This window comes from Dermatophagoides farinae, chromosome 4, assembly GCF_024713945.1.
Source record: "Dermatophagoides farinae isolate YC_2012a chromosome 4, ASM2471394v1, whole genome shotgun sequence".
In the NCBI taxonomy this organism is placed as follows: domain Eukaryota; kingdom Metazoa; phylum Arthropoda; class Arachnida; order Sarcoptiformes; family Pyroglyphidae; genus Dermatophagoides; species Dermatophagoides farinae.
Genome location: NC_134680.1, coordinates 1,672,446 through 1,697,328, shown reverse-complemented (window position 1 = coordinate 1,697,328; position 24,883 = coordinate 1,672,446). Strand labels below are relative to the sequence as shown.

The 24,883-nt window shown below is 28.9% G+C and overlaps 1 protein-coding gene across 5 annotated transcripts in view; it reads right to left on the bottom strand.

Annotated features, from left to right (window-relative positions):
* Positions 1-24,655, bottom strand: part of LOC124490707 (roundabout homolog 2) — a 39,145-nt gene extending 14,490 nt beyond the window's left edge. For 2 of the 5 annotated variants that reach the window (XM_075730766.1, XM_075730770.1), the window contains exons 1-2: positions 23,857-24,655; positions 22,743-23,024 (exon numbers count right to left, since the gene is read on the bottom strand). In XM_075730766.1, the coding sequence (XP_075586881.1) occupies positions 22,743-22,971 (229 nt within the window). In that variant the 5' untranslated portion in view covers positions 22,972-23,024; positions 23,857-24,655. Of the gene's footprint in view, positions 1-3,299; positions 3,315-6,928; positions 6,944-22,742; positions 23,025-23,856 lie in introns of those variants that run through there. The other 3 variants (XM_075730767.1, XM_075730768.1, XM_075730769.1) reach the window with 3 other exon arrangements.
* Between the last annotated feature and the right edge of the window lie 228 nt (positions 24,656-24,883).

Sequence of the window (24,883 nt, the reverse complement as noted above, 5' to 3'; positions counted from 1 at the left end):
CTGACACATAAAACTAATCCAAAAAAATCATACTTTTGGTTGCCTGGTCGATCGATCGATCGGTATCGTTCAATCGAATAAGAATTTCTTTTTTTTTCCTCACAATTCCCATTCAGAAATTCATATCACGATACCTCAATCTGCAGTCTGATGATTCTATTTCTCTGCAAAAAAATACAATAGAAATAGAATCAATATAGGAAAATTTTTACGGTTATTTTCATTGTTTCACACTCAGTGTAATTCTACGAATACAACAAACACAACCATCCACCCTCACACACGCAATATAAAGAATTTTGCGTGTTTCAAATGTCATCATCATTATTAAATGCTTGTCGCTACTGCTACTGCTGATGATGATGATGATGTTCATTTCACTTTATGCTTATATTTTATTTCGATTTTCAAAAAAAAAAAAAAATTATATTTCGGAAATCGAATTTTATTTTTACGTTTTTTCACAAAGAAAAAAAAATTTGGTATAAATCAATAAATAATGGGTCTATAGTCGTTTTGTCGTTGTCGTCGTCATTTTGTATTTATATAAAATGAATGGGCAAAATGAAATCACTTGAAATGATCAAATAGAAAAAACTAGAAACGGAAAAAAATTGTATCCAATAGAATATATAGGAAATAAAGAAATTGAATTGAATTGAATTGAATCGAATCGATCGATCGATCGATGTCTTCATCAACAATAACAATAGCATCAATCTTGTTGTTGTTGTTGTCGTTGTTGTTGTTGTTTATATTGATTGTCCATTTTGATTATGATAAACACACAAACTCACATACACAAACATTTTCAAATGAACCGAGCAATTGAAGAAAATTTCACATTTGACCTTTCTTTTCATTGGGAACAAAACATAAATTCACAACAAACAAACAACAATGTGACATTTTAAAAATAAATAAACAAGATTCGATGATGGTCAATCAATCAATCATTGGTATGTGTGTGTGTGTAACAAAGTTCGATCAGATTATCGATTGATTGTATTGATATTCGGTTTTAGGTCATTGATAAAAATTGATAAAAAGCATGTTATATGAATCGAGCAGGACGAACATCATCATCATTGTTGTTTATAATCTTTGATTCAATCATTATTCTCAATTTGAATCCAATTATCCAATTGGATTTAGTAGTTTTGTATATTTGTTTATATTAAAAAATTTGTGAAAAAAAAATAATTTAAACATTCAATTTTGAAAGAATTCAGTAAGTATGCATGTAAATACAAAACATATGTGTTCATAAACACTTCTTCTTATGGTTGTTCATTGGATTTCTTCACTTCATTTCAGTCAATAATTTCTTCTTGGTCGTGATGTTAATAATGATGTTATTTAAGCTTACGAAAAAAAATCGATTATTATGATTGACTGAAAGAATTTCGGGTTTACATCATAAGACATATTCAACACACTCACACACACACACACACACACACAAACACTGACTGTCTTGATACAAAAGATTCGGTATTTTTTTTCTTTCTTTTTTGATTGATCCAAACCGAATCGAACTAAATTGTTACAAATCTTTTTTTTTCATTCATTCATTCAATCATTTTTCTTTTCAAAAAATTTGATTGATTCAATCAAATTCTGATGATGTTGATAATCATATTGTCGGATAAATAGCACACATGGTATTTCCGTTGTGTTTTTACTTGTATTCAACATTGTCTATTTGAACTTGTTATAATCCATGATATGATTGACGTTCAAGATCCGTATAACAAAAATACGTATGGACCGTTGTATGATTGATTACAAATACCACCACCACCACCACCACCACCACCACCACCACCACCACCACAACCAACACATCAACATTATAATCAGAGTATGCTTTGAGCTATAATCACACATGTGATAATCTAATTATACATTTAACACTATCTCTTCCTTTATTATCTTTATCATATCTCAAATATATGCAGATTTTCGGATCAAAAAAAAAAATCAAAAGCAAAAACAAAACACAAACAAAGATAAACATTGGAATTTTAATTTAATTATCAAACACATCGACACTAGCAAATACAAAAAGAAATTATTACCTACAATGAATGGCAATCGATGGGTGCAAATTTTGAATGTCGATTCTTTTCCTACTTCTTTTACTCATCTATATTGAATATGCAATAAGTTTGGAATTTATACCATTTTTTTTTATTCGTTGATTTTGGTTTTGTAGACAGCAAACAAAACTGTCTGATTCTTTTCATTGTATTCTTTTTTTTCTAAGCAAATATTTAAATGTGAAAATAGTCAAGTGTTCGTATGTGTGTGTGAATGAAAATTCTTCGTAAATTCAAAAGTTGCCCGTTTATTTTTTTTCTGTTTGATTCTTCTTATTTGATTAGTTGTTGTTGTTGTTCATTTGTTTCTGTGGATGACTTTTCTGTTTTTGCATTCATTTCATTCATTCATACAATTCCTTTCAATTCATTGCCAATTGAATGTCTCGATATACAAACACACACACACATACACACCACACAGAATACCCAAAGGATTCATTTCTAACCAAAAAAAAAAAACCGAGACCAAAAAAAGGAAAGCGTGTGTGTGTGTGTGTGTGTATTGAGCAAACACATGACCCCTCTCCACTATCCCCTACATCAATGTTGAAAAAGAACCTAAGATGATGGAGAATGAAAAAAAAATGTCGATCCAACAAAACACAAGTGTTTGGCCACAGCAGTAAAAGTGTTCAAAAAACATTAAGATGATGATGATGGAACATATGAGTATAAAACGAATGAAAGTAAAAAAAAAAACGAAAGAAAAGCAGCCAACATCAAACATCGGTTAACAAGGAATTGAAATAATTAACTCATTCAAGCTGCTGCTGCTAGTGACTGCAATCAAACAACCAACCAACCCAAAAAAAAACAGAAATTTTCTTCTTTTAGAAAGAAAACATGAGAAAATAAAAAAAACCGGAATGAAACAAATGAATGAATGAATGGAACATTTGAAAGATGATTGAAACTGTAAGAAAAAGAAGAATAATAGGAGCCACTGGCACACACACACATACGCTGAATTGATTGAATCCAAACGATAATAATAATAATAATAATAACGACAACGGTGATGATAAAGTTGTTTCCTGTGATTTTTTCTTTCCTGATAAAGTTTTACATTTGCCATTATACAAATTCTATGTGCTAAGTAATTACTTCATTATTATTTAGTTAGGAGAATGTGAATGAATGACTGAATGTATACTATATCTGCTGCTGTTGTTGTTTTTCATAATAATAAATTACTTTCAATCTTGTCAGGTGTATGATGTGAACACACAGCGAAAAAAAAAGAAAAAAAATGGCTGTTCAATATGAATAATGGTCGTTGTGGTGTTTGTGTGTGGGGGGTTATACACGGGGTATACATAGAAGAAATACAAATTGGAGACAGATTAAGATGCACATGAATAGAAAAAAAAAAATTTTTTGATGTGAAAAACAATTTATCACCGAAAGATAGAATAAGATAGATTGGATTCAGTATATATACAGTGAAACCATCGCAAGATAAAAAGAATGATTGTGTCGAGATTTGCAGATGATGATGATGATGATGAGCAGCATACCACAATTGTTGTGGAATGTTTTACCGGTAAATCTTAACCCGATAACGAATAAATAAATGAATGAATGAATGTTTAGATTGAAGAAATCAGTTTGAAAAAGTTATTGATCAAATAAATTAAGACGATGATGATTATGTCTATCGATATATATTAAAAATTATTTTTCAAAACATTCATTCATGTATAACGGATTGTTGTTGGTGATTGATTTTTTTTTCGATTATACTTATTTCACTTGACTTCATGATCAGAATGAAATGATTTATTATCATTATCATTTATAAGGGAAATGTTAAACACTGTTTATTCAGATTTTTCATTCAGAATACATTCAATCAATATATGCTAAATAATAATGATGAATAATGTGTGTGTGTGTATGTGGATTCAATCAAATCGAATTGGGTAGTAAAAAATAACCATTTGTGGCAGTGGTTGGTGTTGCACAAAAGCATCGAAAACTATACGACATTTAAAGATCAAATAGAAGATTGTGTGTGCTATTCGGATCAATCATGTTATTTGTTATTGTTTTTTTTCAGAATGGTAATTAGTCTTGAATACAATCGAAACGATTCAATACAGAATAGTCAAACATCATCATCATTATGATGATGATGATGATGAAACATGCTCGAGTCAGCTTATTTATTTATTTTTTTTTCATCATTTTTGTTAGAAATTGGGCACGTTTGTTTGACATGTCAAACACCAAAAAAAAAGAAAATGCTGGACACATTAATAGCGAATTGATGGCAATTAGTTTTTTTTGCCAAGGCACCACACGTCACATATTTAAGTTGGGTAACATATTGGGCAAAAACACACACACACACACACATGGAACAATTGCACATACAAGCACGAAATTCTTTATAAGAATCAGAATAAACATCAAAAACGATGAATGGATCGAAACAATCGATCGTGTGTGTATGTGTGTGTGTGTGTGTTTCGATTTATAACGACGATTTCAAAACGATAAACGATGATCAAAGAATAAGAAGGTTTGAAAGTTTAATCCAGAAAAAAAGAAAAAGAGAGAAAAATGAACGAGATAAAGATTCATCTGTTCAATCGTTTCATAAAGATGAGATCTATCAAGAAGATATCAACAATCAAAAAAAAAAAAAAAAAATGAAAAAGAAAATTAGGAACTCTAAATGGACGAAGACCGCGCTAATAATAAAGTATAATGTAATGTAGAGAGTGAGAGCAATTTAGATGTAAAAGTTTTTTTTTGGGGCCAATTCAATGTGTATGTAATTGGATATCATATGTTGCAAACAAGAGAGAGCGAGATAGAGCGAAAAAAAACTATTAGAATCAAAAAGAAGAAAAAAAACCAGAAAAGTTAACGTTTTTTTCTCATTTTTTTTGTTTCACTCATATCATGTCATTGATCATAATGATAATCATTATGATGATGATGATGATGATGATGGTAAATGAACATCAAGATCCAATTGGAACAGCAACAATAATTCTGTACTTGATCCCAATCATCATTATAATCATAATAATGATAGTTGATCCTTTGATGATGATGATGATGATTATGAAAGTGATGAAGAAATTATCTATCCAATAGTTATTATTATTAGAAATGGGGATGATGAGCTAGTTGAGAAAGTTTTACCGAAACCAAAACAAAAAAAAAAATGGCTGAGAATCTCGATACATATAGCTGCTGTTTACAATTAATATCCGTATAAACAGGCAAGCAATTAGTTTAGTTTAGTTTAGTTTGGAAATGAGAAATAAAACAACAAAAAAAAAATTTTCTCCATAATTAATGGATTCGTTATGCACATTTTGGATAACCAAAAAAAAGGAAAAAAGTGCTGTCTAATTAGTTCCATCATCATCATCATCATTGATAGGTGAATACATACCAAATATGGCTTTAGTTTAACATGGCAGAAAAAAACTTATGCCACACTAAAATGTTATGAATATGAATTGAAGAATTTTTTTTTAGTTTTTTTTTGAAAAATTGAGACTACATTGCAATATAATATTGCAAAACAAACATATGGAGTTAATAATAATAATAATAAAAATTATCGGTACTCAATAATAATCATAAAGGGTAAATTGAACCATAATATAAATGAAATGAAAGAATTTTTATTTTTCAAAAGCAAAAAAAAGAAGAAAAATTGCGAAGGCACACAAACTATCAGTGACCATTTGCAATTACATGGTAAATTTAAATCAAGTTGAATAAAAAAAAATTTTTTTCTGGTAAATTAACTTTTGACCATCATCATCATCATAAATGAAAATGAAAACGATAGCCGGTGGTCGTCGACAATCGCGATTATGATGAGGACAAAAAAAAGTCAATAAATTTCAAACAACTACGATGATGATGACGATAACAACATTGACGTGATTGTTGTTGTTGCTTGTTTACTTTAATTTACTTGAATTTATCGTCTTCATTAACTTGAAATTTTTCTGTTTTATGAATTTAAAACATACACACACACACACAAAATCATAGATTCATTAAAGGTCAGAGGACGAACGTCACAGAACGAACAAACGAAAGGAAACACGCGCTTAAACACATTCAAGATTGTCTTTATGAGTTATGGAAATGGAGTGGAAAGAAGCAATTAAAATAAAATGAAATGAATTTAGAATTTTATTGGATATAACCCACTTTCCTATTACACTATTACATTTATAACCACCAAGTGTGCGTGTGTGTGTGTGTGTATGTGTGTGTTTTAAAAGTTTTCGGATTGAATTTTTAAGAAAATGTTTGTTTTTGTTCAAAGAAAAAAAAATGCGAAATAAATGTTTCAACCAACGTTTTTTTTTATGACAAAAAATCAATTCACAAACATCCGTTCAGTTTATGATTTAGTTTTAAGATAATTTTTATTCTTCAACCAACATTGAACAACAAATTTATTGGATGTACGTAAATGTTCAGAATTGTAAAAAGAAAAACAAGTAGCAATTGGTGACAACTTTGGATTTTTTTTTTTCATTATAGATGTATTCAAAGATAGTAGAATGAATAAGAGAGAAAAAAGGATTCACTCAGTATACATATATCCACATCAACAATCCACTATATTCATTCAAGAAAAAAGGAACAAAAATTAAATTTTTGTTTTTGTTTTCCAAAACTTGGATAAAAATGGATCATTATTTTATTAACAAAATGTTCATTTATACAATAATCTAAACATGATATATGATGATAATGGTGATCGGAAAAAAATGGAAAATGTTCATAAACTTTACGTTGTCGAATATATATATATCTTTAAAGATAATAGAACATACACACAGATTGTCATCATCATGATCATGAACATTGTCCCTGTTTATTTGTTTGTTTTGTTTGTCTCATGTCAAAAATCTCAAGAGCTGAACATGAAAATTTATATTAACCAAGAGCAGATGTATTGAATTGATAACTATCAACAATCCAGTGAATATATGCAATGGTTGATGGTGTAAAATATCTCACCATTCATTCGTCGTTGTTGCTGTACCAAATTTATATAAATGGACAGCAATTGTCGTCAAATTGCAATTACAAAAAAAAGCACGAAACATATAATGATAACACAGAAACAGCAGCAGCAGCTTGTGGACATAGAACATTGTCTGTGTGTGCTGCTTGTGTTATTGTCAAAAGGGGCTTGAATATATGAAATATCCAGATTCAGTTCATTTTCTTCTTATCAAAAAATTGTAATCAGATAGATATATAGATTTCATTTCATCATCATCATCAACAATCCATATAGAATAAGTAAATTGTTCATTTTTCGATGATGATGATGATGATGATGATGGTTATGATGAAGATGATGATTATGACAGCAACAAACAAACAATGTCAAAAAACAACAGAGACAGAGCCACTTTTGTTCCCGGTTATTATTTTGTTGTATTTGATTCTTTTCATAACTAAAAACTATAAATGATGTCTCTTTCTGAAGATGAAAATTTGACTATCTAATTTTGTTTATTTTTCTGACTAATTTAATATCGTTTCTTGTGTGTTGAAAAATATTTCAAGAATTTTAACTTCTTAACGAACGTTTCTTTTCTCTCTCTTTTTCATTATCGGTAATAATTTCACCTATATCCAAACAAATATCAATCATAATGTTATTTTTGGAGTATTTTTTCTACTAGAAAAAAAATTTCATGGAAAAAATAAAACAAAAAAAATCGGCCTGTATTTTTAGTATAATGATGATGATGATGACGAATCGAGGTAATTTGATATCCAACCACCATGATTTTGTTGTTCTTACTGAATCATCGATTGCCCTCGACAATGATGATAATGATGATGATTACTATGGGTGGGTAATTAGTGTCTGTGACTACGACGACGACAACAACAACAACAACAACATTGTATGTAATTGTTGTTGTTGTTGTTGTTTCGTGTTTTTAGTGAAAAATCAATGTAATTCAGGGGCCTGAATAAATTCAACATGATGCATCAGCGAAAAAAACAACAAGAAAAAGATATCAAATCAACAACAAAAACAAAAAACTACCGTTATATGTCTGAAAGAAAAAAAGGCCATTTTATCACTACCAGTGAATATGAATGAGAGATCTTTGAAGAATTGAATGGAGACAAAAAAAAATTTATGATGATAAAAAACAAGTGAAACCAAAAGAAAAAAATGTCAACTTTTATAAAGTAAAAAAAAACATTGAAAAAGATAAACAAAATACATTTAATACATCATCATCAACAACATTGTCATTCAGAATGTCATCACATCACATCATTATTATCATAACATCAATATCAGGAACAGAAGGAAACAACATTAGAGAAAAGTCTTGCCCTTTTTTTCCCACTATCAATAAAATGGTCAGATCAGATCAAACCCAATAGCAAAATACATGTGAAAATTATTCAAATCCTTGCCAAAAAAAAAATTTTAGGGTCTAAAAAATACATTTCCATAGAAAAAACATTCATTAAAAATCTATGACTTGATCATCGCAACGATAAACATAAACACGTGGACATTTTTCAATCCATCATCAATACAAGGGAAAAAAGATGCCCAGTTTTGTTTTTGTTTTTTTTATGCATATAAAATCTATCGAGATATATTGATGAATGGCACTCATACAATCTGTGTCATGTATGGATTTTTTTTTTCTTGTTTAAATCGCATTTTACGATGTGTTTGCGTTTGGTCTGTTTGTGTGTGTGTGTGTGTGTGTGTGTGTGATTAATATATTAAAATTTCCGTCTTTTTCATTCAATGTGTTTAAGTAAGTTTTACAATCCATAAAATATATTTAGAATAGATAATATGGGAGATACAATAATATTTTATGATAACCAATCTCTTCTGTATTGAATTGATCATTGAAAGACATGATAAACACACAAACAAACACAAACACATGGAAACATAGATAAAAACACAGCTCTTCAACTATGTTATGTAGAGATGATATAATGAATGAATGAAGATTGCATAAATAAAATTCAGGGACCTTATGTCCTGGTGATCTATTGAATGGCAAATTCTCATCATTATATCAAGACAATGTGACTTTTTTAGCTGCTGCTGCTGCTGTTGTTGTTGTTGTTGTTGATGAATGCAAAAAAAAAGAATGTCAACAAAACTCCAAGTACGACGGGACACACATTATACAATGCAAATAAAACAAAAAAAAAAACACAGGATCTGTATATTATGGATGAAAGTAAACTTTTCACATCATCCTCATTTTGATTGGTCTTATTCTGTGTGATTATGTAAACAACAGAAATTTATATCCATCATTACATTCTGCGTATGCGAAAGTGTGTGGATGGATTCTGAATATTATTGTCATTGTATTCAACTATCCAACTGTAATTGATCGATACTTTTTTTTCAAAAAAAAAAAAAAAATTTTCAATTCATTTATTTTCAATAGAAAAAAAAACGAAACTTTTTCAGATAAAATATTGATACTTTTAAATGTGTGTATGTGTGTGTATGTGTGTAAACATCATCATCGACAAAGTCGAATCATAAATCATTCTGTTGATTCTAAATTCTTTTCACTATATATAAAGTGTGAAAAAAAATTGAATTGAAAAACTTTCAAAGTGTAAATTTTATCATGATTAACTAACTATTAATGGTGATGATGATGATGATGATGGAAAAAGTAAATGAAGCGGACCGAACGGCAATTGTCCGGGAACTGAAACCATAAAATCAAGTTCCCAAAAAAATAAGTGACAATAAATAAAATCTCTATAATCGGGTAAATAATAGCTGCTGGAAAATAATAAAGAAAAAAAAATTTTCACTCAATTTGAAATTGATATGACCAAATTCATTGATTGTTATGATTTAATCAATCATAACACTTATTATTATTTGTGACATCATCATTGAATGAATGTATTGATCACACAAGAATTCTTTTATACCAGAATCGAAATAAAGTCAAAGAAATAGAATCTCGACAGAGTTTAAATTTTTTCCTTTTCACTCAGATTCTATTATTTACGGTTAGCTGAACAGATATACAAATTCAAATTATATAAAATCAAATGAATAATAATGGCTTGTGTGTGTGTTTGGTTGGTTGGTTGGTTGGTGTTTTGTTCAACAGAATCGTTCATTTTTCTATCGAATAGAGAGAGAGAGAGAGAGAGATAGAGAATGAAAAAAACTGAGAAAATGAATGTTTGAATAGAACGTAAAAGAAAAGATTTTCAATGTTTTATTATGATTTGAATTTTTTTTTGAAATCAAATGAAAACGAAACAATTCGTTGTTTGTTTGTCTGTTTGTAGTCTGATGAAATGAAATGAAATAATTTTTTTTCTGTTTTTTAAAAGCGATCGATTTTTCGTCTCTTTATCCGGTAAAAGAAAAATATTCATTATTCATTTGGATAATTTGACAAACAACAGAGCAAAAATCAAATTTGAATCACGATGACGACGAAAAAGAAAAATAATTGAAACAGGGAATATAAAGACAATTCTTGAGCATGAAAGCCAGAACAAACAAACAGACAAGAAATCCAGAAAATCCAGAAATGTACATCGATCGATCAATCGCAATGATCATCTTATGTTCCAGAAACAGTAACAACGAAATCCTGAAAATAAACAACAGAAAAAAAACTTTTTTTTCAAAAATGAATGGAACCAAAAATGAATTCAAAGCGAAAAAAAATCTTAAAACTATCCATCTGCCTTTCTGGTATTAGTTAAGTAACGGGAGATGGATCAGAACAACGGAGAAATTACATTCTTTAAAAAATGAGCATTTTGTTTTGTTTTGTTTTAAAATTGAAATTTAATTTTGTAAAAAACAAGTAAAAGCCAAAAATCAACAAACAAAAAAACGAAAATCAAAATTCAAAATCATTCAAAGTTGTACATTGATAAACGTAATGTCTTCCTGGTTTGTTTCAATGAAAAAAAAAACAATAAATTTTCATCATCATCATTGTCATCATTGATGATCATCGACATCGTCGTTGTCGTCGTCTAATAACCCAAATATACAAAAAAAAAAATTATCAACAAACAACCATGGCCATCATCAATGTTGTGTGAACCGAAATAGCAAACAAACAAACAAAAAAAAAACAGTTGCCTTTTTCGATGGATGATGGTTTTGATGATTTTGATCATCCACAGTCAATATATATTTCAGGCTATAATAACAACAAACAAACCGAATCGAAACCAATGAAAAAATTCATTGGAAACATTCAGGCAGACATTCAGTTATTCATTGTATGTGTATGTATTTGAGTTATTGACTTTTTCGAGAATTTATAAAATGAAACAAAACAAAAAAAAAATCAGAGTTTAACATGATCATCATCATCATTTGCCACACACAAACACACAATTACAAAAAAAGCTACTAATTATTTTATCATCATCAACAGACATCCGACTGAGAGAAAGAGAAAAAGAGATCGATAGAATTGAATTAGTCTACCATCCAAAACTAGCAACCACCCACCATTAACCATCATCATACTTGATCAAAGTTTTGTTGTTTGAAAAAGATATTTTCTGGTTATTATCCAATGGACCTCTCCAATAATAATAATAATAATCATTATATTACAACAACAAGAGAAATAGAAAAAAAAACTCAATCAATCATTCAGTTAAGTGGATGACTGGCTGGTTGGCTAGCTGGGTATCTACAACAACTAATCAATAACAAAGGGGAAGGTAGAATATCCGAATATGAATCTAAAACAAAAGTTAACAACAACAGCGAAAAACAATAGCGGGAAAAATGTTTCAAAAAAAATTTTTAGGTTTTATTTTTGGGTTTCACCAAGAAAAAAAAATATTTGAAAAATCTGTTTTTTTTGTTTTGTTTATGGAATGTGGATACAACACATGGTGTGGATACACATGTGTCACCTAAACCCAATGTATTTTATTGAATTAGTTGATATTTTCATCATTATTATTATTTCATTTCATTTCGTTTTTTTTGATGAACAAAATATTAAATTTCAAAATAAAGCCAAATACTAATACATGTATGTAGAATATCGGTAGAATGCAGAATTTGGCGTACAACATCTTATTATTCGTTATATTATATTTCTATTCATTTTTTTGTTTGAAATATAAATTCTTTTTTTGGTTGCTCTCGCTCTTTCTGTCTTTGGTTGAATGGTATTTGGTGTTGGTGGTGGTTGACGATGAAGATGGTTGCAACTTTTTTTCTTTATACATACACATTTCCACTAATAAACGATGAACCACAAACAACAACAACAACAAAGTCAAAGCCAAAATCATCCATCCGAATACACAGAATGTACCAGCACCAGCACCACCAAACCAACATCAGTAGTATTATGAAATAGGCAGAATATTATTATTATAATATCGTCAGAAGAAAAAAATAAAAAGATCTTGGGTTACCAAACAAAAAAGTAAGAAGACTAGCCAACCAACCAGTCTATTCAGCAACAATTCTAGAGATTTCATTCATTCAATAAAGAATCAAAAGAAATCATCATTGAAAAAAAAAGAAAAATCAACCAAACGAAACAAACATCCCAAAATGAAATGGATAAATGAATGAAATTCAATCCCGAGAAAAAACAACATAATAATGATGATGGGATAAAAGAAAAAGATAAGAAAAAAAGTCGATTTTAACCAGAGAAAATAGATAAATAACAAGCTGTTTATGATTAAGGAATAAATCCATTTCTTCTTTCATCAAAAAAAACCCATTAACAACAAAATACCCAAATGTTTTTACTGGAAACAAGACTTTTTCATTAATTATATCATCATCATCATGTTTCGATAAGGTAAATTTTCAATAAAGTTTCATTCAGTGGAAATATTCTTAACGCTTAATTGAAATAGACTTTTTGAATTCCATAACGGATCTCTACTTGTTTTTATCCATCAAATTGAATTCCTTCGGTGATGATGATAATTGACCGACAACAACAACAACAACAACAACAATAACAATAACAACAACAACAATTCTAAACATGTTCAATTTGTTAATATAATTAAAGACTATTCATACTCTATATTCTGTGCGTGTGTACATTGGACAGCCTAGCTACAGGGCAAGTCCAAAATTCTATTTCAAGTTTCAGTTTCAATGTAATAGGAAATATCTAACAGCCAAATATCAAACATCATCATATGGGTATTGTTTTTCTCTGTACGTGGCTTATAATTGTGTTAACTATTCGATTGATTTTCAGTTGATGAACATTATCATTGAAAACAAAAACAACTGTTTTCACTATTGTTTCTGTTATGTAGAAAAAGAGAAAAAAGGAAGGAAGGAATAATGATGACGATTCCTACAATGGGTTTTAGTTTGCCAATCGGCTGTGTGTATGTGAATGGCTAATTTATGTATTCGAATGAAAACGACGAAATTAAATTATCAGATTAGCAGCAGCAGCAGCAACAACAACCAATTCAGTGGTTATCGACGATAGGCTCGAAAAAAATTCCACAATTCCTGTCTGATTGAATGAATGAATGAATGAATTTGACTACTTCAACATCAACAGAGTAAAAAAATGAACAAATCAATTCTGATCGGATGCAAAAAAGAAAAATTAGAAAAAAAAGCCCAAAATTCCATTCCAATGACAGTGAATTCCGGTATAGCTTGCTAAGAGTTAAAATAACAAATTATTACCCAAAATGAAATAAGATTGGCAATAAGAGATTGGCATCAGCAGCAGCAGCAGCAAAAAAAAATCACAGAATTCAAATAAGCCAATCGATGGAATTCTAAATATATTCATTCATGCAGCAATAACTAACAACAAATATTCTCTCTGGGGATCTAGCAAGTGTACACACAAATACATACAAACACCGGGTATCGACATTATTCAAAACGGTTATTTCTCTCCCTCTCTCAAAAATGTGAAAACTACTAACGAATTGTATTTTGTATGTACTATACTATTTTACCTTATTTGGTATAATACAAAACTCATAACTTTGCAATTGTCAATTTGACAATTTCATTTCTGTGTAACAATCAAGAATGATCAGTGAGTGAGAAAGAGAAAAATATTGAAGAATTTTCAAAGCACTGATAGCCTTGATTGCACACATGAAATATTATTATTCGGAAAAAAATAGATATCAAGTAAAAAATAAATAAATAAATAAATGTCTAGTCATGGCAATGAACAACCCAAGGTATAACAAATAATAACAACAACAATTTTCTCCATCATTCTATATATCTGCTGCTGATGCACCTTTAATTTCTTGGTTGTTGTTGTTGTTGTTGTTGTTATTGTCGTTCGTTGGTGTCGGCACCCAAATAAGTAAACCATCCGTACTTATCAACAACAAAATAAAATGAAAAAAAAACATGAATAAATAATTTTTTTCTCCAACCGAACGCTGAAAAAAAATGCTGACAACGGATGTTTGAAAATTGTGCGATTGCGAAAAATGAAAGTGAAAGTAAAAAAAAAAAAATAAGAATCACACATGAAATGTGACAATTTCATTCTTTTTATTCGCTCTCTCTTTCTCTCTCGCCAATTTAATTCGTTCAATCAATCAAACAAACAAACAAACAAAAAAAAGTAGGAGGAATTGTATTCACGTCTCTTTGATGATAATAATAATTGAATGAAATTGTTCAAGTTGACAATAACCGACCGAGGAATAATTATGTGAATGATTCATGAAATACAAAAAAACAAGTTTTTGACCATTCAATTTACATCGATTCGTTTGATTATTCTTGTTGATAAAGTCAAGTGTTATATGGACGAACCAGAAAACTCGAATTTCATATCAATCTAATAAATTTTTTTTCGAGATTCTAGTGACACTACTACTACTACACACACATACACGAACTTCAAACACCCAAAAAAACAAGAAAAAAAGTGAGAAAAAGAAAAAAAACCCGATTTAATTCAACCCAAATGTTAACACACTGTGAATTACAGTGAAAAAAAATAGTGAATTCAAGAATGGTAAAGAAAAAAGACATCAATTTAATGGAGAATTCATGCTCTAGAATTAAATTTACACCAACAACAGAGAGACCAAAAAAAAAAAAAAAAAAAAAAAACTATAACACACGAGATTGTTTGTCGCAAACGAAAAAAAAGTTCAATGTTGAATTTTGAATGAAGATAATCAAGGAAAAAGAAAAAACAACAACAACGACTAACAAACACACATACACACATTGTATATATTCACAATTTGACATCCACACACACACTAGAATTCTCATTGAGAATTCGGATTCAATAATAATAACAACAACGACTGGACTTTTCATCATCAGACAAACAGATTTCTGTTTTTATATGCTTAAAAAAACTGAATATTTCCATCAAATCATTGCTGTTGTTGTTGTTGTTATTGTTGTTAGCTAATCAACCTGAATGCTGTCGATATGAATGAATGAATGAATGAATGTCAAGCATGATGATGGGATAAAGAGAAAGTAATGAAAAATGTTTTGTCTATATGTCCATTAATATGTAAGGTTGTTACAAAAAAAAAAAAAAAAAAAACACAGATACACATGGATTGTCCAATGAATTTATATGGAACCAAATCAATGTTTTACTGTATAATGTCAAGTTTGTACCAATGACAAAAAAAAAATCCACAAAAATCCAAATCAAATCACAAATGTTATGTTAGAATCAATTGATTGAACAGAGTACACACACTGTGTACCGATCTACCGACCGGAAAGTCGGTGAAAAAAAAATAAAAAAAATAAAAAGGAAATCTTCTACTACATTCATTTCAGTTTTTTTTTTTGCTAAATTGATATTGCTGTTCGAAAATTCAATTCAGTTACATTAAATTCAATTTGTTGTTTAATGAAAAAAAAGTGTCCACTCAGTCCACCTTTTTCAATTTTATTTCATTTTCATTTTTTTCCCAAAAAAAAAAAAAAAAAAAAACAGAAAATAAATGGAAAATCGATTGACCAACGAATTGAAAGAAAAAAGCTTTTCATCACATGAAATGTTACAATTTTTCTTATTTTTTTTCATCTTCAATAACTTGATAAAGATAATAACAATTCCTATTCGAAGAAAAATGAACGTAATTCGAGCCACTTTAGAGTAATAAGACACAGACACACACACACCTACACACAGAAAGAGATCATCAACCTTTTTTTTCTGGCGAAAAGACAAAACAAAACCTTGAAATACAATAATAATAATAAACAAACGGAAAAACATCTTAAACATGTGAAAAGGCAATGACATCAGAGAAAAAAAACAACAACAAAAAACATTCTTATTCATTGATACATTGTTTATTTTGTTTCATATCAAGATTATCAAAAAGATAGAAACGAAAGGGTTATCTATATTTTAATTAAAGACCAAATAATTATGACTTGATTAGCATTTAAATTCATTTATCACGATCAATCATCATCATCATCATCATACATTTGGATCTTTGAATATGATGATAAACATATCGCGTTATTGAAACCAAAATAACAATTGAAGAATGAAAAAAAAAAACATTTGTTTGATCACAACGTCTTTCCTGTCATCATATTAATTCCATATATATATATAAAAAGATAGTGTGTATTGGTGGTTGTCATTGTCGTTATCATTATCGTTATTGTGTCATTGTTGTCAGATATATATCCGTGTCAATGAGAAAAACACAAATGTTTCAGAAACATTGTCAATGAAAATTCGGTGTGTGTATGTGTGTGTTTTGTGTGTGAATATTTTCAATTGAAAAATATAGCAACAATAAATTGAATTGAATGAATGATTATTTCTAAAGAAGAAGGGTCCAAAAAAATAAAAACATACCGGGTTTTTTTTTGGATCGTTATGCACTTGAAAAGGAAAAAATCCACTACTTATTCATGTTGTTGTTGTTGTTGTTGTTGCTGTTTTCACCATTGTTGTTAACGATAATGGTGACATTTCATTTCATTTTTGGATTTGATTTGTTTCAAAATTTTCGAATATTGAATTGAATTTGGACCATACCATGTATGTGTGTGTGTGTGTGTGTGCGGTACGATGCACACACGCTCACATAAAGAACAATTGTTCAATACAAAGGTCCCTATACCGTAAATTCTTACTATCAACTAAGGGCCAAGCCATTCAGTCGGTATAAAACCAGATAAAAAAAATGGATGTCAGATGGCCAATATATTATAATGATGAAATCAGTATTAATCAAAACCTCCTGTTCTAAAACACACACACACACACTCACTCATTCATTTGAATTCAATTCATAGAAAAAAAAACCAATTATAACCACCAACAAACAAACAAAAGAAAAACCTCCATATTATTTATTCAAAATGATCATTTAGATCACGGAAATTGATGATTACAGTACACAATTCAGTTCAATTCAATATATTTAAAATATTGATTCCAAATGAATGAATGTTGAAAAGATGTGTATGCATCTACTCGATGAAAAAAAAACATAAACAACTGTGATTTTTTCTATTTATATTATCATTTAACGATCAAATAAAATTAATGCATGGAAAAAAAATTTTACATTTGGTCCATATAAAGTCAAAAACACACATACACACACACACACCGGGTCCTTAAAAAACAGGATTTTTTCGGGTCCCTATGGCCCTATGAAGAACATGTATATATAGTTAGTTACCAACCGTATATTGTATACTTATCCATTACCGATTACAATAGGTTTTATTGTATTATTTAATTTTTTATACTTTATAATTTTAAATTCATTCGAACCGAAACGATCCATTTCCATTTTCATTTTCCCCTCTTCTTAGCCTACGGTTCGATTCATTCATTCATACAGTTAGGGTTTTATGAATGAAAGTTTTTTCCCTATTTTTTTTTTTGCTGTTGAATTCAGCTACCGTGTGTCTGTGTGTGTAACCTGTGATTGTATTGTGAAATAAAATGGAATAAAAAAAAATAGTGCCAGAAGGCAGCAATGACAAAAAATAGGTACACATACAAACAACCAAACGAAAAGCTAGGTCAAATCGAATTGTAGTTTTTGTTGTTGATTTGATTCGATGTTTTTTTTTCTTTACAGAAAAAGGAAAATTTTTTTCCAATTATCATCACAATACACCGACAGATCGATTGAGCGAAACTGTCTGTGTCTAGTTAAAAAAAAGCCTAAGGACAGAGGAAAAAATAATAAAGAAAAACAGATAAATTCATCGGTTGAGTTGGAAATTTTGAAATTTTGAAAAAAATCAGTTTTTTTTCCATAGAAAAAAAAGATATAATAATGAACCGAAGAAAATTCAAGGTGAGACACACTAAAAAAAATTTAGTGACTAAATGATGAATGATGAATGATGATGATTTTTTTTTTTTTTTGGTTTCAAATTTTACATTTTCCATACACCGTTTTTTTTCCTACAGCAGGTGTCAATGTGCCTTGGTGCGATGACCAATGACCATTGATGATGATGATGATGGCCGTTACTTTGTTCTTGATAGCCAAAAAGATTGCTATCATCGAAGAAACCCGATGCGTACAGAAAAACATCGAAAAAAAAATTAAATCAAAAACATTTTTTTTCGATTATAATCACAAATGACAAGTATAATATAAGAAGATTAATCCCTGTTGATCTCAAATGACCACCAGAAAAAAATGAAAGATAACTAATTATAAATTGTCACATCTTTATCGTTTTTTTTTTTTTTGGATAAACAGCAGAAACCAAGAGAATATCTCCGTCTAATGGTGGTTTAGTTTAGTTTAGTTTTATTTCTTGTTATAAATTCCATTTTATTTATGGATATGCCACCATATTATATTATCATTATCAGGCAAAAAAAAAACAGATTTTTTTCCAGTTAAAATTTTATTTATTTTTTTCTTTCTAAATAATGTAAAATGAAATTTTTCAAAAAAAAATTTTTCTTTTAAAAAAACATCATCAATGAATTTGATGATGTTTTTTTTTTATTATCAACAATAACAGAGAAAAAAAAACATAAGCTTATTAAATTTGGAAAATGTTTTTTTTTTTGTTGTTATAAAAACGATCCATGAATTTTTTTTTTTTGGGAAAGAATCTTCATATTAATGACCATCACACACAGCATCATACACATTCATATTGAATGTAGTGAAAATAATTCTTTGGCTTTTTTTTTATACATCATTTCATGCGGGGGGATAGAATTTTTTTTTGTTTCGGGTAAACAAAACAAAAAATCGAATGAAATGAAAAAAAAACCCAATGTGTTTGCTGTTCTACATATCAAATAAAGGATTATCATCATCATCATCATCATCAATGTAGGCTAAACATGAGGCATTGATGATGATGGTGATAGCTTGCCAGCATCATTGATCATCGAAATAACGAAGCCAGAAAAAAGCCAAAAAAAACAAATATATATATAGAGCATAATAATAAAAATAATAAAGGAGATTAAGCAAGATTTCAGCAGCAGCAGCCGCCGTCATCATCATCGATTGCTATTTGCTATTCATCATCATTATCATCATCAGCATCATGAAATGAAATGAAATGAAAAAAGGGGATCCATTTCAAGCCAAAGGAATTATTATTATTGTTATTATTATGGGCCTATCATATACGAAAAAACAGTGTTCCAGAATTGGCTGTCATAAAGAATCAGAACGCTTTTTTTTGTTTTTGTTCATTGTGTGGTAGGTGTGTGTGTGTGTTTGGTGGGCGAAAATGGTTTGAATTTTTTTTAAACGAAATTTCAATAGAGATTGAACAAATCATGCATGAATTTTTTGTTTCATTACTTTAAAATTCAATTGAATTGAATTGGTCATTCGAATTTTGGCAGTGAATAATTGAAACACAAACACCAATCGGACATTGGTCACATTTTCAAATAAGTATTCATTTTACACACACACACACACTCACAAACAAACAAACAAAACAAGATCCATGAAATGTTTCCATTATCACCAAAAGTGGGATTAAAATAATCCCAAAAAAATAAATCTCTCTTTCATTCTCATTCACTCGATGTGTTCAGCTGTCGATTTTGTTGTTGTTGTTATTTCATGGATCAAATTTGGACATGTTTTTTTTTCTCTCGATATTTCGAATGCAGAAAAAAAACACAAAATTGGCTTTGAAAAACAACAACGGCAATTATTATTGTTACTACATACAACAGTTCTCAAATATCTATCATCAAAAAAAAAAAAAAAAAAAATTTTGATCCATAAAAGAGATTGTAATCAGACACTATACGTGTGTATGTATGCAGTGACCGTTATATGCTACTAGTAACATTGAACAACACCAAAAAAATAAGAAAAACATCATTCATTTACACAGCATGGAATCCAACAAAAACTAATGAGATCTAAATCGAAAACTTGGTTATAATTGTGTACATGTGTGTGTGTGTGTGTGGATTAATCGATGATAATGATTCGTTTTTTTGCTTGATTATCATCATCATCATCATCATGGCCATGGATGCATACAACAGGATTTTCTACTGTAAAAAAAAAATAATTCGGTTTTTATTCGCGAGTTTTCTCTCACACTTTATCGATGTGTATATGCATATAGGGCGTAGAAAATTTTAGTTTGCAAACACACGCGCGCACTCACACACACACACATGGAATAACCGGACATTTATGTAATAATAATGATAATAACCGTAAATCATAAGTAAACAAGGAAAGGGGGAAAAATTGAGGAAAAAAAATTTAAGATAAAATGACGAAGTCAATGTGTGTATTTTTAATCATTTTTTTTTTAAATTAATTTTTTTCAGTTTTGAAAAATAACGATAATCAAGCAATAACCACCTTGCTTTTCGAAATCAACATAAGATTCATGAATATACAGATAACAGGTATTTAGCGGTGAAAAAAAATTTTTTTTTTCAAAAAAATGAATATTTCCATACAACTGGCCAGTCAATATGTCCGATATGAATGCATTGGTCAGTTCTCTCTCTCTCTATCTCTCTGGTGGCCTTTTTCTCAGTTAGTTAGTTGGTGGTCATATACACGTATATAGACACATATACAATATTGCTATCGGCTATTTTATTCACATAAACAAATTTCGGTCAATTTGTGAAAATTTCCAAAGAAAAAAAAAATCAATGTAATCAACCAAACGATCCATTATAATTATTTACATAAAACTACCCAAACGGTTTGTGTGTGTGTGTGTGTGTGTGTGTGTGCGTGATCATCATTGATAACGATGATGATTCGTTGTACATACAATTCAACGTGTTAATTTTAATGATATCAATGAATGATTTTCTCCATTCTTTTTTTTTTTTTTTTTGCTATACCTTTAATTTTTATCAATTTCAATCACAGAGAGTCAATTAAGTCGGCAATGCCGACAAACAAAATTACGACAATGTTTTGTAAAAAAAAAAATAAAAATAAAAAAATTTTTTTTTAGCTCAACCTGAGTGTGTGTGTGTGTGTGTCCATTTTTTCATTTCTGAAATGAATGCATAAAGATCACAAATAATGATAACAACAACAACAACAACCAAAAAAAAAAATCAAAGTAAAGCAGACATGATGATCATTTTTTCGGGGACAGAAAAAAAAGAAAGACCAAAATTATCAAATTTTTTCCATAAGATCTTCCTAATTGCCAAGTAAAAAACAAAAATTGCTTTTTGAATCTTTTTTTAAATAAAAAAAAATATGTCTAATTTGAATAGGAAACAAAATCATAAAAAGACATCATCATCATCATCAACAGATATATATCATTTATAATGATGTCAATGTGCCAATAATTATCATTCATATTCCATTTCATAATCATAATTGGTGACAATTATTATTTTATCAATTATTATGATTAGTTGCTACTGCTTTATATATGTATGTACTGGCTGTGGTGGAAAAATACAATTTTTTTTTCTTTACAGTAATGAATGAGTAAATGAATGAAATACGGTCATCATCATCATCATCATTAAAGAAGAAGAAAAAATCTTTTAACATTGATAACATTGACATTTCAGTTTTGAAGGTCAATTTTTAGAAAAAAATAAACGGAATTTTCATCTATCATAAAAAAAAATATTTTCGGTTATTATCAAAATGAATGAATGAATGGTCATATAACTAGCCAAACCTACACTATATAGATATTAATTACAAACTAATTACCATAAAGTGGAAGAATTTTTTCCTTCTTCTTCTTCTTCTTCATCATCATCCTCAGAAAGAAAGAAAAAAAGATCGGCCATTGTCCACCTGATTATCATTTCAAAAAAAAAAAATTTTTTTTTTTTACACTGCAAGCAAAAAAAAAAAAAACAGCGATGAATGAATTTACTGAATTATATGAAGGTAATGATCATCAATCATACACATTGGTTGTTGTTGTCAACGACATTTTTTTTTTGCATTTGCTGAACATTTCAATCCATATAGCACACACACACACACACACACATACAGTGGATGATCAATCAATCAATCGATCGATTGGTATTTGACACGCAAAAAAAATTGAGAAAAAATTCCATTCACACAAACATAAAATGAGAGAGAGAAAAACAAAGAAAATAGTCGAGCAAAAAAAAAAAAAAAAACAATACATACCACCAATGGCCAATGTTGTTGATAATAATAATATTATCAATAATTGTATGATTAAAATGAATTTAGTTGTAAATATCGCAGCTATTATTGATGATGATGATGATGATGAGGAAGAATTATTGATTATGACATATTGATTTTGGTGGCCCATTAATATTGGCGGCCGTGATTGACGACAGAATGGTATCATCATTCTGTCACAGTAAATGTGTGTGTGTATGATTTTCATTCAAGTAATAATCATCATTATGATGATTGGATGAGAATATATGAATGCTGCATCTGAAATGAATCAATAGAAAATGATTAAAAATTAATTAAAATTGGTAGGAATTAAATTATAAGAAAAATGTCTATGTATGTCGATGTCATCAATCGATGTTGATTTTCTTTTTTTTTGTATTTTTTACTCTAAAATCAAATGAGGAATTCTCTCTCTCTCTCTCACTCCTTATGTCCTCAATTAACACCAATCTAAATGTTTGTTACTATTGGTTACCAATCAAACGGATTGTAATACAAACAATCACAATTAACATCAATTGATTATAATCAATGATGAATGAATGATCGATTCATTTGGATTGAATGATTGGCTTTTAATTATCATCATCAGAAAAAAAACACCATACATACATACATAGTAAATTTTATTTGAAGATGGAGATAAACAAAACAAAACAACAACAACAGAAAAAATGTCAAAATCCAAAATTGTTATTTATAAATACAACTACATAGTGCTAATCTGTTGATGATTATGATGATGATGATGATGGTAATGATTGTATTGATAATCCATCCATTGATTATCTACATTAACAAATACATAAAAATACCGATTATCCAAATCAAATCCGTTATGAATCAAAAATAATGCAACCAAAAGAAAAAAAATCTAAACTCAAATAGCAAACAAACAATTCCATATCGATATATTTATCCTTACAATTTGGATAATTTCAAGTCATAAAAATCATATAATATATAAAATAAAAACAACAAAAATCCAAATATGAATGATTCAAAATGATAACCATCTGATTTCTGATGATAATATCACTTGTGTGCATTTGATGTTGCATCATCATACAAATAGACAAAAAAAAATTACCTGGATTTTTTGTTGTTGTTGATTTTCTTTTTTTTTTTTTTACTACGACGTTGTTGTCATATGTTACATTTCAATCAAACAATGATAATAATGAGCAACACGTATTGTTATGATTGTTTATCGGTGTTTTTTAAAAAAAAAGTTTTTTGACCTAAACAAGATCATCATCATCATGATGGATAAATGATTCACGGATTTAAAACATTAACCACAAAGATAAAGAAACAAAGACAAACTGAAATATACATTGAAACCAAAAAAAAAAAAAAAAGATTTGGCACATTCGCAAAAGATTCTTTTTTTCGTCGTGTGGTAGTGATAAAAGTTGATTGATTGATTGATGATGATCATCAATGGTTGATTATGAATGGTGTACTGGTCACGAATATTACATCATTTTTGTTTTTTTTATTTACCACAAAAAAATATGCTTAAGATTCATATCATCATTATCATTAAAATCATCATCATAAATAATCATAACAACAACAATGACCACATTTATTTTGTCGAAGATTTGATAAACAACTTTTTGAAACATATAAACACAAACACAGAACCAAAAAAAAAAAAAAATCAAAATCAAAATCAAAATCATGTGCCATGATCCTGAAGGAGAAAAAAAAACAATGAATCAATAGAATCGATTCATCATCAAGATGATCTTCCAGATGTTACACATATGCATACACACACACACATGGATGGAATAATTTCAAAAAAAAAATGTAGAAAATTCAGTAAATTAGATGTACATTCAACAACGGACACACAACAAATGATGATGATGATGATGATCATTATCATTATAATCAAAGATATATACCCGTCGTGAATAGAAACGAGAAGCAAAGTGCGACTACCACTATTGCCATATATCTGTGTGTATGGTTGTCGGCTGTTCATTCATTCTATGTGTTTGTGAGAGATGTCTTCTCTTACTCTCACTTATGTATGTGTATAGAAAAAGTAATGGAAGCGGCATTTTTTTTTTTTTTTTTTTTTGGTTAGATTGTTTAGTGGCTGT